The 18,505-nt window shown below is 35.5% G+C and overlaps 1 protein-coding gene across 1 annotated transcript in view; it reads left to right on the forward strand.

Annotated features, from left to right (window-relative positions):
- Window positions 1-18,505, forward strand: part of Wdfy2 (WD repeat and FYVE domain containing 2) — a 134,276-nt gene that overhangs the window by 84,247 nt on the left and 31,524 nt on the right. Inside the window, exon 7 of the mRNA XM_090375094.1 lies at window positions 7,560-7,686. Within this exon, the coding sequence (XP_090231220.1) occupies window positions 7,560-7,686 (127 nt within the window). The remainder of the gene's footprint in view (window positions 1-7,559; window positions 7,687-18,505) is intronic.

The raw sequence follows: 18,505 nt of genomic DNA on the forward strand, positions 1-18,505 counted from the left end.
TGGAAAAGGGAGGAGTTTTTTGATAGCCTTTTCAGATAATTGTGGATATTCTTCTTTGATACTACACCAAAACTCGAAAAGTGGTAGTTTCTTAAAGGTTAGTTGCAATGTGGAACCTGAAACCATATCAGTGAACTTTTCATAGTCTGTTACATTACAATCCATTGGTCTATCTTGCACTTTGAATGGATCTTTTACCAATGCATGATTTTGTAACATCGTGCATTGGTCATTTGGAAAATATTGGTTCATTGAGTTAGCAGATCTTTCAAATGTTGACACATTTCATTATACAGTATCAAAAAATCACATTCGTTAAAATCACTGATCTCAACAGAAAAATCTTTTAAGTATTGGGAAGCTGTCAAGCTCACAGTGGCAGGTACAAGTTTTCCAAAATTCTAATTTTCTCTTGAAAGCTTGAATTTTATTATTGGCAACAAATACTGTCAGTTGTTTTCCTTCAAGTTGACAAGCTCACTTCATTCATTTTTGAGAAAATGTCGGCCAAATACCCAAGTCTGAATAACCATAGTTTATCTGTCAGTCGCTCTTCCAAGTAAAAATGGTGTTCCATGAAAAAAGCAGCTAGTTCAGCTCACAACTCAAACAATCACACAAGTGCCTTTACTTGAGATAACATCCTACTTCAGTATGCAGCAGAAGTGCTTTATGCATACTTCCCATTTCATCACATAGAATATTACAAAGACAAGATTGTACTCAAGGGTCAAGATTTAATAAAAATTAATTTTTACTGCTTCATCAAAGACATTCTTAAGTGAAATGGGCATTTTTTTTACTCTGAGTGTGTGGTGGTGAAGAATAAGACTACTAGTACAGTTTTGTGCCACTGCCTTGATTTGTGCTGAGGCACCAGAAATTTTGCCCATCATTGCTTTTGCACTATCAGTGCAAATGTCAACACAGTTTTTCAAGATAAACTACTAGATGCAAAAAAGTTATTCAACACTTTGAATATTTCAGCACCACTTGTGTTTGTTGCCAAGCATTCACATAAACGATCTTCGATGATTAGTTGGTGCTGATACTGGACAAATACAAGCAAAACAACAAGTCCAGCCACATCTGTAGATTCGTCCATTTGTAAGACAAAAGTACAATTCTACAGATGAGATATTAATTCAGTCCATGTTTGCAGCTAATGCAGTTTGTAGCTTCATGTGGCACTAGGGCTTACAATACCGGTCAAAATCTTAATACCAGTATTTCGGTATCTTTAATTTATGAAACCAGGATACCAGTATTAATATCAGTATTCCAAAAACAAACGTTTTTCTCAATAAATTGATGACAGTTAGGTGCAATAAAATAAGGAAAAAACAAGTACTGTAATTACTTGAATTCATGTTTTAAATAAGCTGTTATTTCAATAATAAATATTCTGAAAAAATCATTAAAATACAGTTATTCTAAAAACAAAAAAAATACATATTGTTACTGCTAAATTTAGTTATGTTTAAGCATCCACACTACCTGTCCGAATAAAGTGAGCTCTTAAGAAACATAAGCAATCAATAGTATGATCATTTAAAATGGATCTAATTTTGTTACATAAAGTATTTGATTAGCGGCAGAAAACGCCCTTTCGGATTCTATTCCGGTACCGAGATAATTGAAGACGATCTCAGTCCGTATTTTCTAGGCTTTGAACTTTTTTTAGCAGAAATAGTTAAGTCTTTCATTAATTTCCGACTCAAGTTCCTCTTTTAAAATCTCATTGGAGTCGGACAATTTCTTATTTTGGAAAGAATTTGCTTGAACACTGATGTTCTGTTCCATGTTGGTCTTCCATGGTTGAATTATGTTCATCATTTTCTGAAGGGGAAAGATGCTTTAAAGTGTAATTTTTGTTATAGTATCTTTACTGAGTCTGGCAGAGAGCAAAGAGGAATTCTTCACATATATAAATACAAAGAAGGGAACGACAAATCAGATCGGACGCATATGTAATTGCGTGGGAGAGTATTAGATACCCCAACTGATGTTGTAGATGAACTTGACAGTTACTTTGCATTGCTATTTACAGAAGAAAAACCCTTCATGTCAATGAGAAATTATGGGAGTGAAGTTGAAAAAAATGTAATTAATGATGTTGAAATTTCACATGTTGATTTAATGAGAACTTTCGTGCCCACAGGCAAGTAAGGCTCCAGTGGTTGATGGCATATGCCCTATAATTTTAAAGGAGGTGGCAAGTGAGTTCATTAAACCATTTAAGGCTAGTTATGAGAGCATCACTGGACTCAGGAGAGATTCCATTGGATTGGTGTAAATTGGAACATAAAGGCAGTTCTAGGAGTGTAATGGAAAATTACCGACCGGCCAGTCTAACTTCAGTAGTAAGGAAAATCATGGAGGCAATGATCAAGGGTGGAATTCAGGATCATGGTTTTGTAAAGGGAAAATGTTTAACAAATCTGGTTAGCCATTTTGGCAGGTCATTCATGAGCTGGATTTAGAGAATAATTTCGACATTGTTTATTTCTGCAAAGCATTTGACTCAGTCCCACATGAGCGGTTACTTTAAGTTGGATCAGGCTGGAATCATAAGGAAAATCCTTAGATGGATAGCACGATGGCTTGAGGGCACCAGGCAGGGGGTTGTGATAAATGATTATTTATCAGATTGGATCAGTATTGGGACCACTGTTGTTTTTGATTATCTTAAATGACATCTATGAAGGGATATAGGGTGTGATGTCTAAACTTGCAGATGAAGTAAAGATCAGTAGAGTAGTTAATGATCACTGCCAAGCAGTGCTTCTTCAGAGTGACCTAGATAGACTTCCGGGATGGTCAGAAAAGTGGCAGCTATATGCTTTAATTCAGCAAAATGCAAGGTCTTACACCTGGGGAACAGCAACCCCAAAATAACATACATTTGATGGAGTTGAACTAAAGTCAGTAGTGGAGGAACGGGACTTGGGAGTTACGATATGGTCAGAAATGAAGTTGTCCGAGAATTGTGGACAGGTTGCAATGTTTAATGGTGTCCTATCGATGATTTATAGAACACTTGCTAGCAGAGATAAGGACATCATAATCACATAAAGGTGATTTTATAACTTTTATGTGATTAGATTATAAACTTTTTTCTTTTTTTAAATTATTACCAAAAAAACTATTTTTGTATCAATACCAGTATTTGAATACCGAAAAAAAAAAGTACCGGTATCCCGGTATTTGTGATCCCAGTATTGTAAGCCCTATGTGGCACTGCCATGATTTCTTTTACTGACTTTTCATCCAGCAGGCATTCAGCAATGTCAACTGTTGTACAAAGCTTTATTACTCTCTCAGCTATTGTGTGTGCTTCTTCAGCCAGTGCATTACGATAACTTACCTTCAGTGGTTTTTTCATTTCTAGTTTGAAAAGCTGTAACAAACAGTTTTTGTTTTTAAAGAGTCTACATTTAAAATATTCAATTCCTTTTTCTTTAGAACTCTGAATGATTGCTTAACTGCCACCATAATACTACTTGAAAATGTTCTGTTGCATAAGACACAATAAAGTAAATTATTAACATCTATAAAGCCTGAGGGAAAGATGGTTCTTGTCATATTTTTGTTTCTTATATACAGCTCAGTTTCTTTGGAGTAAATTCCTCCCTTCCACAAGTTGGACTCTGATATCTCAGTTTCATCTTTTTCAACATCTTTAGACATATATGGTGCAGACATATATGGTGGATTGAGAAAGCGAGTCTTCTAATCTCCTTTTTTTAAGTTAATAATCCATCCTGAAATATAAGAAAAATATGTTATAAATAAGTTTTATTTTATTTTAGAATAAAATATTAAATTCTAAAATAAACAGTTTTAGATAAAATTTAGAAAAGTTTTTGAAAAAAATTTTTAAAATATTATTGCAAAATAAGACAACATTGTACTTCTTGTTGTGTTTCTGCATAGGTGCAAGGAAAACTTTGGGATTTCAAAATAATGATTCATTGGACGATAATGAGATTACAGAGATTATAGCTAGAAAGAACACAGTAGAAGTACTGAGAACAAACTGAGTTAATCTCTGAGAACGCACATATTTATATCCTAAACTTTAGGATATAATTCTAGAAAACAAGAATACATTTCATTAGCTGTCAGAGCGATGGCGTCATATGTCCACTGTACGGTCGTGAGAGAATGAGAGTAAAAAGGGCAAATAATGTTATGAAAATTATTATGTATTATGTATGTGTATTAGTATTATTATGAAAATAGTTTTGACCTAGTGGATCCAGTGAAAGGGTCTTGGGGACCTACAGGAGTCTGCAGACCACACTTTGAGAACTGGTGCACTAGACCGTGTTGAACTTGTGCATTTTTGACTTCCTCAGGCAGCTAGTTTCAGTGGCAGTTCCTCTTTTTAGCAGCCAGCAGTAGTTGGCCATCGTATTGACATTCCATTCCCCTTGATGCCTTTTTCCCCTGCACATGCAGCTCACCACAGGTTCATAGGCACTGCCTAATACAATAAAAAATAATAATAAATAAAAAAAATCCTGATGGAATCTTTCCTCTTGCTGTTCACTTAAGTTACTTGAATTTTCTGGGAAATAGTTGATGAGAATGCTAGATATGTAACTTAAACGTTCATATTGCAACCTAGTTTTCTGGACTTCTTCCAGCATATCACCCAAAATCTGGGTGTGTGTTTGTTTCCCAAAAAATTGTGTACTAAATTTTTATAGCCAGTCCAAGCATCTTTCAGTTTGATTCATGGAGTCTAGAAGCAACAGCTTGCTGATTTTGAGGTTTAACAAAAATTTCTGCTGTAAGCGATAAAAATTTAGTACAAACATATTTGAAATAATTTCCTTCTTTATTTAGGATGGGAACAAACTGTTTTATTAAACCTAACTTTATATGCAGAGGAGGTAACAGTACTTTATTTCAATGTATTAATGGCTCATCTTTAATGATATTTAAACCTGGTCAGAGATTGTCTTGGTGGCTACATTTTCCTTTCCCAACTTTCACTCCTCGTTTGATTATCCCACTTGCACATAAAGCAAATTCTTTGTTTTCTACGCAAGTCAGATAGTTGTGGTTGCTGACCAAGTAACAATTATTTTAAAATCCGTGCACCCTAGCTAACCCTTATACTGAAATTTTTTCCAAAAGAAGCTTAACATTAACCTTTTTGTAGTTTTAAATGTGCTGAATGGACTACAGGAATGGATGCATACTTGTTTCCATTATGAAGAACTCCTTTGAGGCTTTGCTTCAATGAGTCAATAAATAGCCTCCACTCTGTTGGTTGGTAGAAAATTCCGAAAAAGTTCATTACTGCTGGAACGTCGTTGTATTATGAGGGCTGTTCAATAAAGAATGATCGTATTTTTTTTATTATTATTATTATTTATTTTATTTTTTTTCAGTATACTTTTTTAATCATCCATATTTTTATGGTCCTTTTCAAAGTAGTCCACATTTGATGAAATGCACTTACTGTTTCAGCCATTCTTCAAAAACACAGTGGAAGCCATTTTTTGGAATCTCCTTCAATGTCTTTACAACTTAATTTGATGACTGAAAACATTTTCTTCACATGGTGCGAAGTTGGCTGTAGGGAAGATAAGGAACACATTTGACATTAATGCTGGTTAAGTATTCAATGACAGTATGAGCATTATGAGGTCTCACAATGTCGTGATGCAGCATCCACCCACATGCCATGCAGTTGTGGTCGTTTGTGACGAATATGATCCCCAAAGTTTGCACGTCTTTGTGTGTGCAGTACCCGTCTGTAGTAAGGTCCCATAACAGTCATATGACATGGCACAACATGCTGGTAAACCATTGCTTGAATGTAAAAAAAAAAAGAGATGATCATAACCTTTCCTGCAAAAGCCACAACTTTGCTTTTATTTATAGTGTTGGCAATGACGCAGACTTCCAAACAGAGCTTTGTTGCTTACTGTCTGGGTTGAAATAATGAAGCCATGTTTCATTCGCCATTATCACCTTGTGCAGAACCTCACCATCTTCCGTAACCATCCATTGTGGCTCCTTAGAAACCTCCATGCGAACTTACTGTTGCTCAGGTGTGAGCCTGAGCAACACACCTGAGCTCAGGTGTGTGTTGCCCAGCCTATTCTTGGATTTGTCTTGACCCTAAAAGCTCCAAGATCATTAGATTCATCTTATATAAATAACTGTGATTCAAACTTGTGAATTCTTTGTCACAGTAGTTTAGGTCATCCTCTAGATCACATTTGTAATATTTATGATCTTATGACATATGTTCAAGAACTGGTGGATGTGGCATTGTCTTATGTAGTGAATATATGAGTCTTTGAACCAAGTATGCACAAACGTGTCACATCCAAATGGTCATGGAGAATACTGTATGTGCATCCTACTGATATTCTCAACATCTCTGCCAGTTGCATTACTGTTATGTGACAATCTTCTCTCACAGTTACAGAAGCAGTGTTTATGGTTTCTGTGGTGACAGCAGTGGTTAGAGCTTAAGGACTGCCAATTTTTGTGATTGAATTATGTCCATCTTGAAACATCCATAAATCTCCTGTGAGTGATGCTGTATGGAAGCATAGATTCATCATAAGCCTCTTTTAACATTTCATAAGCTTCAGCTGATGTTTTCTTGAGATTGAAACAAAATTTGAGAGCAGCATACTGTTCATCACATGTCATGTCTGTTAGTATGTAGGCAAAACTGAAGAGGCATAAACTTGACCTATTCCAAGGTCACATCATATGCATGAGTCAACTGCGCAATTGCTATGTGATGCAGCTTGATTTGGTCTTAAATTCTGCAGCTCAGCTAGAAATAGCAAGTAGTATGGTTTCATGAAAAATTATGGTCATTCTTTATTGAACAGTCCTTGTATAATGAGCCGTTATTTTCAAAAATGAACCAATTCTTTTTCACAATGCCCATACCATGAAAAGACTGCTCATGTGACCAGCCTATTCTTGGATTTGTCTTGACCCTAAAAGCTCCAAGATCATTAGATTCATCTTATATAAATAACTGTGATTCAAACTTGTGAATTCTTTACCACAGTAGTTTAGGTCATCCTCTAGATCACAATTGTAATATTTATGATCTTGTGGCATATGTTCAAGAACTGGTGGATGTGGCATTGTCTTATGTGGTGAATATATGATTATGACTAAGCATGAATTTTTGAGGCAAGAACTAGAGGTTTATTTATATGCCAGAATATACTGTAAATTCTACTTTTAAAGTGTATAATTAAAATCAAAATATTTTCAAAAAGATTTTGAATACCCATATAAGGACCTGCCTGTTTCTACAAGGACTCCAATTAAACATTCTCGTGTTAGTTTATTTTATCTGCTAGAAATTCTGCATAATCCTGATCTTAATGTTTCTCTTCATATTGTGATAGTTCATTATAGTGAAAATTATCATGTATGTCAAAGCTGTTATTAAATTATTCTAAAGTCTTCTTTTAAGAAGTTTAATAACAGCTTTTTCTTCTTAATTAAAAATTAGATTTTTAACAAATTATTCTTTAATAAAGACTTAATTATTTTTATAGGAAGTATACGCTGTCTTTCTTGGGACCCTGAACGTAAACTCTTATTTTCAGGAAGTTTTGATCAATCTATTATTGTTTGGGATATTGGGGGACAACAGGGAACAGCATATGAACTTCAAGGTCATCAGTAAGTAGTGATTTTCATAATGGATGACAGTATTACTAAATAAGTAAGAAGAAAAACAGCAGTAATCAGAAAACTATATGAATACCATATGCTCAAATAAATACATTGCCTTCGTAACACTAGTAAAAAAAAATTACATTTTGCTAAGCAAACATCGTATATTAATTTTATTACAGATTAATGCTGCATGTTTTCTCTGTAATCTTCACTGTTAAACAAAAAAAAAATCAATTTTACTGATGTGGTACATAGATACATATAGCTTATGATATAGTGAATGTTCCAGCTTAAATTAATATTGTGAATGCTTTGTCCTTCAAAGTAAGAAAATTCTGTAACTGTGTACTTTGGTTTACCTGAGAATGCATTTAGAACTAGAATTACGTTAGCATATTTCAGGAAACAGCATTTGAAAATTTAAACCACCTCTTCACAGTACTTAATTTGAGATCTTCCACATGTGCACTCACCCTAATAAATGTGAATCTTCATGCATGATTTAATTGCACAATATATGCTACATATAGACGCGTTGTTGTGCACTAAGTTATATGAAATTCACATAGCATGATGCCTTTGCTGCTAAAACTATGTAACATTGTTAAGATCTTGTATATTTATCACACTTCTTTTGTTAAGATTTTACAATTAAGGTACTAGATTTGAAAAAAAAAAAAAAAAAAATCAAGGTGTGTGCTGCCGTGGGCTCATGCAGGTGTGTTAGATTTTGAATGGTTTTTCAAGCTTGTGTTTAAGACTAATTAATTTAACACACTATATTAAGTGTGACAAGCAAGATGATCTTTGTTAGTAAGCTGATTTTTAACTGATTTTAACTGGCTACACAGCACTGTGCATACATGTATGGGTTGTAATTTTCAGAATTAAGTACTTCTTTTATTTCTTTTTATTTTTCTTGTACCTTCCAGGTTTTTCTGTAGTTTCAATTCCCATTTTGTTAGCTCTTTACCCATTCTCTTTCCCACTTTCTACTAACTTATATTCCATTATGGTTGTTGGGTTCATTCTGCTAAAAATTGCAGTGTCCCTAGTCCCTAAGCCATTTAAATAAATTTATTGTAACTTTCCTCTACAACCTCTTATTAATGGTGTGTGTGTGTGTGTGTGTGTGTGTGTGTGTGTGTGTGTGTGTGTGTGTGTGTGTGTGTGTGTGTGTGTGTGTGTGAGATAAAAGATATTGACTTAAAATCATTTTTACTTTACAGGTCACTCCTCTCTAATTGGCTTTATATTTCAGCCTATAATTTTACCTAATTCATCATAACTTATATGATGAATTAGGTAAAAAAAGAATTCACATTCTTTTTCCCTTTTCACACCTACATTTTTTTCATATTTCTGCTATCCTCTTCCTTTTGTCATTGTGTAATTTACACTTTCATCCCTACACCTAATTATTTTATTTATTAAAACATATACACACACACACACATATATATAGGCAACCCCCCCCATATAGCATGGTACTAATATAACACTGTTTCGCTCTAATACGGTTAAAGAATTTTGTAAACCTTGCATAACAGGGTATTTTTGAGCTTTTGTGCGTGGAAAACCCTGTTATTATGTTGGATGTAATTTTTCAACATTTCCACTCTTTTTGAATCCCCGCTGTTGACTCGCTAGGGAAAAAAATAAAAATTTATTGAGAAATCCCTATATTTTATTTTGTTGAGAAATTCCCGTGTTACATTCTGTACTATTGAACTTGTGGAAAAATATATATTTCAAAGTTTTATTACTATTGGATAGCACACCAGGCCATCCAAAAGTTGAAGTTATGTGCCTACTGCCACAGTTGTACTGGGTTAATACAACTTCTTTCATTTAGCCGTTAGATCAAGGCATTATATCCATCAGAAAATCGTTACAATGGATTTTGGAAAAAATTGATTCCGAATCTATTGAAATAATGGAGGCGTGGAAACATTTCTCAATTGTGGACTGTATCAGAATCATAGCTTTATTGCTGAAAGAAGTAAAACCGTCAACGTTAAATGAATGTGGGAAAATGTATGGCCAGAGTCAGTTCATTCAGGAAATATGATCGATAGGGCAGAAAATGGAATTGGTGCGATAGTAGAACTTGCTACATTGATAGGAGGGGAAGGTTTTGATGATATGACTACTGAAGCCCTCGTGGTTAGCGCAGTTCATAGAATTGCCCTCCTCCCCACACTGGGTGGAAAAGACCCGAGTTCGAATCCCATCGATGAAGGGAAGAATTTTTATGGGTCTTTTTACAACGTGGCTGAGTTAATCGGGCGAGGTTGGCATGGCCTTTCCTCCTGGAAATTTGGATTTTTCGTCCAGCAAAACAGAAACTCAACCTCAGGACACATGCAATTTGTAGACAATATACACAGAGTAACATGGCCTTAGTCACTGATGCTCCTAAAAAAATAAAAAATATATATGATTATTGAAGACGTTCAAAAATTACTAGTAGAAAAAGAAGTTGGCGTAGCGAATTTGGTGCAAATGACATCAGAGGTAAAATCAAATCAATTCAAATGATGATATCGCAGATGAAAATTCTAAACTTCCAAATTTTACACTAAAGCATAGGGAAAGGCATAAAGTTAGCCAGGCAATCAGAATCTTATTTTTTGAATACCGATTCTTGAATGAAAGGAGCCCAAAGTTCAAAAGGGAAATGCTTAGTTCCATACGATGAAATTCACAAAGATTTATCAAGCAAAAGTAAACAAACCCAGTTTACTGATTTTTTAAAGAAAGCAGAAGATACACGAAGTCTAGAATGGTTATTTTTGTTAGTTTTGTTAACTTTTTTTAACGAAATAGTGCATTTTTTAGCTTTTGGAACGTAACCCCCTTTCTGTACTTTTTCTTAGTCCCGTGTAACATTGTTTCGCACAACATGACATTTTACAGGAACCTAATAATCATGTTATACAAGGATTACCTGTATAAATATATATATATATATATATATATATATATATATATATATCTGATAGCTACATAGCCATATTTATTTATTTTTATTACTTTTACCTAACTTTTACCTCACATAATATATATATATATATATATATATATTTTTTTTTTTTTTTTCAGAAAACCATGGGAAATTTTTTATTTTTTTCATTTTAATAACTTGGCTTTTATTGACTTCCATTAAAATTGTTACCATAATTAATACCACTCACATACCATGTGAAATTAATAATATAGTTTATTAAGCTAATCATCTAATCACTATACAATTTAAGGTGATGTTTCAAGCATCTTACCGATACCCATCATCAGACCATGCTGCTGTCTCTAACTATATTTTATTGACTTCATTATTTGACAAAACATTGACTCAGCATTGGCAAGAAAATCTTATTAAGATATAATTAAACTACATCACTTTTGAGGCCTCTAGATGGAAAACATTTAATCTGCACTGAGCTGAAATTTATAATAGATAGTAGTCAAGCAATACAGAAAAGAATCATATGAAATGCCATAATAGGGATGAAGGAAATGGCACTTGTGTATCATACAGGATTGAAAATATGTGCAGTAGGTTTATTCAGATCTTAATGTTCATCAAAACATTTAATATAATATCCAATGATGGCAGCATATGTTGGAAGTATAGAATCATGTTTTCAGTTGTTCCATTTCCTTTGGAAGGTTTCAGCATTGTCTTAACATTAGCAAGGGCACATGATGCAAGAAAGAAAGCTTATATAGCATCAGCCAAAAAAAAAACACCCCCTTCTTGATTCACTCATCCACCCGCTCCAAATGTTTGTCTAGTTCTGCTTTGAATCTGTTTAAGCTATCAACTTCTACAACAACAGATGGAAGTTTTTGCTCCAACAATCAACCACCCACTGGCTAAAGGCAAACTTCCGCACATCTGTCCTACAACTGTCTTCCCTCAATTTGAATTTATGCCCTCAGGCGATTATTCCGAACAAGAGGAAGGATCCCATCAGCATTGAGCATGCTCAAACCATTCAAGGCTTTATACCCATCAGTCAGATCACCTCTCAGGTGCCTAGTCTCCAGACACTAATTTGCAAAACTTAAACATTTCTATGTAAGAGCAACCCTTCACTAATCTTGTTGCCCTTCTCTGTACTCGTTCCAACAGTTCCTCATCCTTCTTAAAATGAGGCCTCCAGACCTCTATACAGTACTCAAGGTGCACCCTGACCATTGCCTTATACAAGGGAATAATCACATCCTTATCCCTGCTAGTAAAATTACTGTATATCATTGACAAGACACCATGAGCTACTCTTGCAGCCCGTCTGCACTGCTCAGAAAACTTCATATCTGCCTGCACAATTACCCCCAGGTAATTGTGCAGGCAGATACTTTTCACTGTATACCTCTGTCAGTGTATTACCACACAGTTGATACATTACTCTGGGGTTACTGCTTCCCCTATGCAGTACTTTACATTTGTCAGTGTTAAACTTCACTACTCAACTTTTCCCATCTACTCAACTTTTCTAGATCCTGTTGCAACAGTGTACTGTCATTAGTGTCATTAACAACCCTGCTGACTTTCATATCGTCTGCAGACTTGGACATTAAGCCTGACATACCATCATCAATATCATTAATGAATACAGAAAACAACAATGGACCCAACACTGATCCCTGGGGGACTCCACTAATAACATTAGTCCACAAAGAGCAGTGTCCATTGGTTACCACTTGGTCTTCTCCCACTCAACCATCCCTTTATCCATAGCAGCAATTTGCCGCCAATGCCACACTGCTCCAATTTGTGCAGCAGTCTTCCATGTGCAACAGTATCAAAAGCCTTTCTAAAATGCAAATATATGATATCAAAATTATTCTTTGCATCCAGTTCCTTTTTGACTACATCATGGTATCCAATCAAATTGGTCAGACAAGACTTGCCCTTGTCTGAGCTATAACTAAAGTCTTGTCTAGATGATCCTGAATGCTTCTTTAACCAATGCCTCCATTAATTTCCCTGGAATAGGTGTTAAACCAATAGGTCTGTAATTATGTCTCCCTTTGATCCTCCTTTGTGGATTGGAGTCATATTTGCACATTTCCAGTCCATAGGTACCTCCCCTGAGTCCAAGGAAGCTGTCATAATATAATATTTAATATAACGATAGATTCCATTCACCCCAGGTGCCTTTCTTATGTTTATCTTCAACAATTTCTCCTCCACTTTACTCTCAGTTATTATAAGATTATCTAGCTTACTGCCAGAATTTAATACACCTCTGGCATTCCCCTCCCTGAATAACTCATGTGTGAATGTAGATGCAAAATATTCATTTAGTTCGTTAGTTACCTGAGCAGAATCATCAACAGTTGAACCATCGATATCAATTGGACCAATCTGATTCATCCCCTTCCTTCTAGAGTTTACATAAGTAAAGAACTCTTTGCTGTTTTTCTTTGCATCCTTTACCAAAGATTTCTCGTAATCTGCCTTTGCCTGCCTAACCTCCATTGTGACTTGGTTACAGACCAGTTTATATCTATCATAGACTTCTGTGTCACCTGTTAATTTATATGTATTCCATGCATTTTTCTTCTCTGCCACATGTCTAATTAGTTCATCTGACATCCATTTAGGCCTAAATGTTGAACAATATTTCTTTGAATGGTTCCCATTTTGAATTTCTGTTGGTAACATCATCAGTTGGTCCCACCGTATAGAATTTAAATACTGTCTCAGATCACAGTAGTTGCCTTTACAAAAGCAGAAACCCTTCCCTTTACCCCTGTTGGTAGTTACCTCTTTGAGTAAATCCCATTTCAGCACACTGTGATCATGGCCACCTAGTAGTTCTTTTATCTGCAGATTCTTAATGCATGAAGGATCACTACTGATAATCAGATCAAGAGTATTACACCCTCTAGTTGCATCCCAAACATGCTGCTGTAGAAAACAATCATCCACTATATCCACAAAAGCAGTGTGTGTGTGTGTGTGTGTGTGTGTGTGTGTGTGTGTGTGTGTGTGTGTGTGACCAACCCACAAATTCCAGTCAATATCTGGGAAATTAAAATCCCCCATTATAAGACACTCTGATTTACTGGCCCACTCTATTTCTCTGCAGGATTGCTCATTATAATCATCAGATTCATTAGGCCTATAGCACAGACCTACTCATTTTTCACATGATACAAGAAAGCAAGCTTATAGCATCACCCAAAAAAAAAAAAAAAAAAAAAACGCACACACACCCCCTTCTCATTTCACCCATCCACTCGCTCCAAATGTTTGTATAGTTCTGCCTTGAATCTGTTTAAGCTATCAACTTCTACGACGGATGGAAGTTTGTTCCAGCAATCAACCACCTGCTGGCTAAAGGAAAACTTCCGCACATGTATTTTGTAACTGTCTTTCCTCAGTTTGAATTTATGCCCTCTCAAGCGATTATTCTGAGCAAAAGGAAGAATCCCATTAGGATTGAGCATGCTCAAACCATTCAAGGCTTTATACACCTCAATCAGATCACCTCGCAATTATCCAATCACCTCGCAGGTGCCTAGTCACCAGACACTGTAATTTGCAAAACCTAAACCTTTCTTCGTAAGAGCAACCCTTTGTTCCATTCACTAATCTTGTTGCCCTTCTCTGTACTCGTTCCAACAGCTCTATATCCTTCTTAAAATGAGACCTTCAGACCTGTATACAGTACTCTAGGTGTGGCCTGACCATTGCCTTATACAAGGGGGTAATCACCTTCTTTTCCCTGCTAGAAAAATTCCTGTATATCATTGACATGACACCACGAGCTACTCTTGTTCACCATCTGCACTGCTCAGAAAACTTCATATCTGACTTTTTACTCTACCACTTTCGGTGTAGTACTATACAGTTGATATTTTACTCTGGGGTTACTGCTTCCCTTATGCAGTATTTTACATTTGTTAATGTTAAACTTCAGTTGCCACCTCTCAGCCCACCTGCTCAACTTTTCTAGATCCTGTTGCAGCAGCGTACTGTCATTATCAATCCTGCCGACCTTCGTATCGTCTGCAAACTTGGACATTAAGCCTGATATACCATCATCAGTATCATTAATAAATACAGAAAATAACAATGGACCCAGCACTGAACCCCGGGGATTCCACTAATAACATTAGTCTGCAAAGAGCAGTGTCCATTAATTACCACTCTGTCTACTCCCACTCAACCATCCCTTTATCCATAGCAGCAATTTGCCTCCAGTGCCACACTGCTCCAATTTGTGCAGCGGTCTTCCATGTGCAACAGTATCAAAAGTCTTTCTAAGATCCAAATATATGATATCAAAATTATTATTTGCATCCAGTTCCTTTGTGACCACATCATAGTATCCAATCATATTGGTCAGACAAGACTTCCTCTTAACAAACCTATGCTGTGTCTGAACTATGACTGAAGTCTTGTCTAGATGATCCTGCAATGCTTCTTTAACCAGTGCCTCCATTAATTTCCCTTGAACAGAAGTTAAACTAACTGGTCTGTAATTACCTGTCTCCCCCTTTGTGGATTGGGATCACATTTGCACATCTCCAGTCCATGGGTACCTCCCCTGAGTCCTAGGAAGCTCTCATAGTCATGGCTAAGGGTTTGCTTTCTTTCTTTGCTGCCTCCTTTAATATAACTGGATAGATCCCATGCACCCCAGGTGCCTTTTTTTATGTTTAATCTCAACAATTTCTCCTCTATTTTGCTCTCAGTTATTACAAAATCACTTAGCTCCCTGTTAGAGTTTGATAAACTTCTGGCACTGCCCTCATTGAATAACTCCTCTTGTGTGAATGTAGATGCAAAATACTCATTCAGTTTATCAGCTACCGGAGCATGATCATCAATAGTCAACCCATCTATGTTAAGTGGTCCAATGTGATTCATTCCTTTCCTTCTAGAGTTTACATAAGTAAAGAACTCTTTGCTGTTTTTCTTTATATCTTTTGCCAAGGATTTCTCATAATCTGCCTTTGCCTGCCTAACCTCCTTTGACTTGATTACAGACTAGCTTATATCTGCCATAGTCTTCTGTGTCACCTGATACTTTATATGCATCCTGTACATTTTTCTTCTCTGCCACAAGCCTCATAATTCACCTGACATTCATTTAGGCCTAAAGCTTGAACAGTATTTCTTAGTTGGAATGAATAGCCTAATAGCCTCCAAAATTAAGTCCCTGAAGGCTTACCATTTAGAATTCAACCTTGGTAACATCATCAGTTGATCTCACTGTACAGAATTTGAAAACTGTCTGAGACCCCTGTAGTCACCTTTACGAAAGCAAAATCCCTTCCCTTCAGCCTTGATGGTAGTTCATCTTTAAGTAATTCCCACATCAGTATATTGTGATCAATGTCACCCATTGGTTCCTTTATCTACAATTTCTTAATGCATGAATAATCACTGCTGATAATCAGATCAAGAGTATTACTCCCTCTGGTTTCCTCTCGAACATGCTGCTGTAGAAAACAGTCATCCAATAAATCCAAAAAGTCTCTCTAGTATGCCAGTGACCAACCCACAAGTTCCAGTCAATATCTGTAAAGTAAAAATCCCCTATTATAAGACATTCTGATTTACTGGCCCGCTCTATTTACTTGTTTCACTTTGACTCCCAACAGTCCTGAAAATCTCCATTGCCTTGCTTTCTAGGCTGCTGCTCATTCTAATAGAAGCAGTGCGAGAATCACTTTTGCCTCTTTTCACTTTTTATCACTTTTTAATTGTTATTTATTTTTTACCGGGTCATCAAAGAATCATAGTATAGATTCTACATACATACTATTTTTAATATTTTGATTTACATTGGTCTAGTAATGTCATAAAAAATTTAAAAGAAAACATATTACATAATTAAATTTCTTTTCTAAAAAGTCAGTCAATTTCTTTTGTTTCATTACCCATTACCCCTCGAGCCTTTTGGAGGCAATGTTATGAATTTTACACAAAAGTAACACGTGTAGCATTTGCTTCTTCCTGTACCTCGAACCACTCAATACACTTTGACAACATAGTTTCAGCTTCACAGCGGCTAATTATATTTGTTATTCCATTAGCAGCAGTTTTTTTCTCCTTTAGTTTCAGAATCATCTGAAATTGTCATTACTCTTTGCACGATTTCATCGTCGTCTAAAATTTCGCACCTGACATCCATTTTGTACATATCCAGCCAATCATTTACTTCCTTCATCGAAATATTTTTAAAACCAGGAACATAACTGCAAAATTTCAGTTTCTTTTTGAATGGTTTCTGTATCAGTTGAATATATTTCTGGCTACAACTTATTCCAGCTTCCTTGTATTGTTTGAACTGGAACATCATTCCAGGAATCAGCAACATTGAAAATTGCATCTTTCATAGTGTAGCTTTTCCAGAACTCTATCAAATCTAATTTATTTTCTGACCGAAACAAGTTTTTGAATGAACATTTTGCGATAACAACATTTCATACTCTCGATCATGCCCTGGTCCATCGGTTGAATGAGAGATGTTGTTTTTGCTGGAAGAAAGTGGCATGTTATTTTGCCATCATCACTTTTTAAATTGCATATGTGTATGGAATGAGTAGGCGCATTGTCCATCAGTATCATTGCATATTGTGGTAAACCTTTTGATGCCAAATGTGAACTTATACATGGTACAAATATTTTATGAAACCAATCATGAAATATATCTTGACTCATCCACATGTTGTTTTGTGAGAAATATTTAACTGACAAAGCATTTAAATGAATATTTTAAAATGATCTGGGCCTTTTTTGTTTTCCTATAACAACCAAAAGTAATTTATGACTACTGCTGGCATTAGCACATACCATTATAGTGATGTGATATACGTTCAGTCATTGAGGCCAGTGTCTTTTGAGATAGTGCCTTCCAATTAAGGCCAGTCTCATTGCAGTTGTATATTTGGTCTTTAATCAGATTTCGATCAGCCGTTTCCTTCTGTAGTTTTTCACAATAAACAGAAATTTCTGTGCCATCTGCACTTATCTGGATCGACCAGATAAGTGCAGATGGCACAGTCAAATACCATGGCGAAACTTAAATTTGTCCAACCATCCAATGCTAGCCTTGAATGAAGGATCTCTGCCTAGGTTTTTATTGATTTCAGCGGCTTTTTAGATTATCATTATAGGTCCCGACAATGGAATTATTTTTGAACAAACCATCGAAACATTACCATATCCAATTGTTCATTTTTTTAGCAAGCTTCATTGTTTTACGACTTTCATCGTTACCGTCAGTGATTTCCATTTTCAACACGTGATTTTCAATTTTGTCTGCATCACACTTTATATCATTTACTGTTGTTCTTCCTATTCCATAAACCGATGCTATACATGTAACACTTTCACCTTTTCTTAGACGATTGATTTATTTCAATTTTTTTTAATAATCCCAACACTACTCGTTTACGTTTCTCTGTCATTTCAGTTAAATAAAAATTATTAAAATGTGAAAGAAGTGGTTAAAGTACAACTGTATACAGTGAGTTGTATACAAAGACTGAGTGATACATGGCACCAATATCACAGTGCATTACGGCATTGTGGGGGTTAAGTGACTGTTAACAGAGACTGATGGTAAACAGGGTGACAGATAATTGAAGTTTTGCTGTACTTGTGAATAGCACGGTACTTTAATTTAATCATTCTTTTAAAGGAACTGCTTAATCATTTTCTTTGTGGGAGGTTATCTGTCTGCAAATTAAACTTATACATGCTAACACATGAAAATTGCATTTATTTACAGCATAACATTACAGTGCCCTGGTCACATGCAAACTAGCTAAACTGTAACATTATGCTATA

Source organism: Mastigoproctus giganteus, chromosome 6, assembly GCF_048544385.1.
Source record: "Mastigoproctus giganteus isolate SK-2022 chromosome 6, ASM4854438v1, whole genome shotgun sequence".
Taxonomy (NCBI): Eukaryota; Metazoa; Arthropoda; class Arachnida; order Uropygi; family Thelyphonidae; genus Mastigoproctus; species Mastigoproctus giganteus.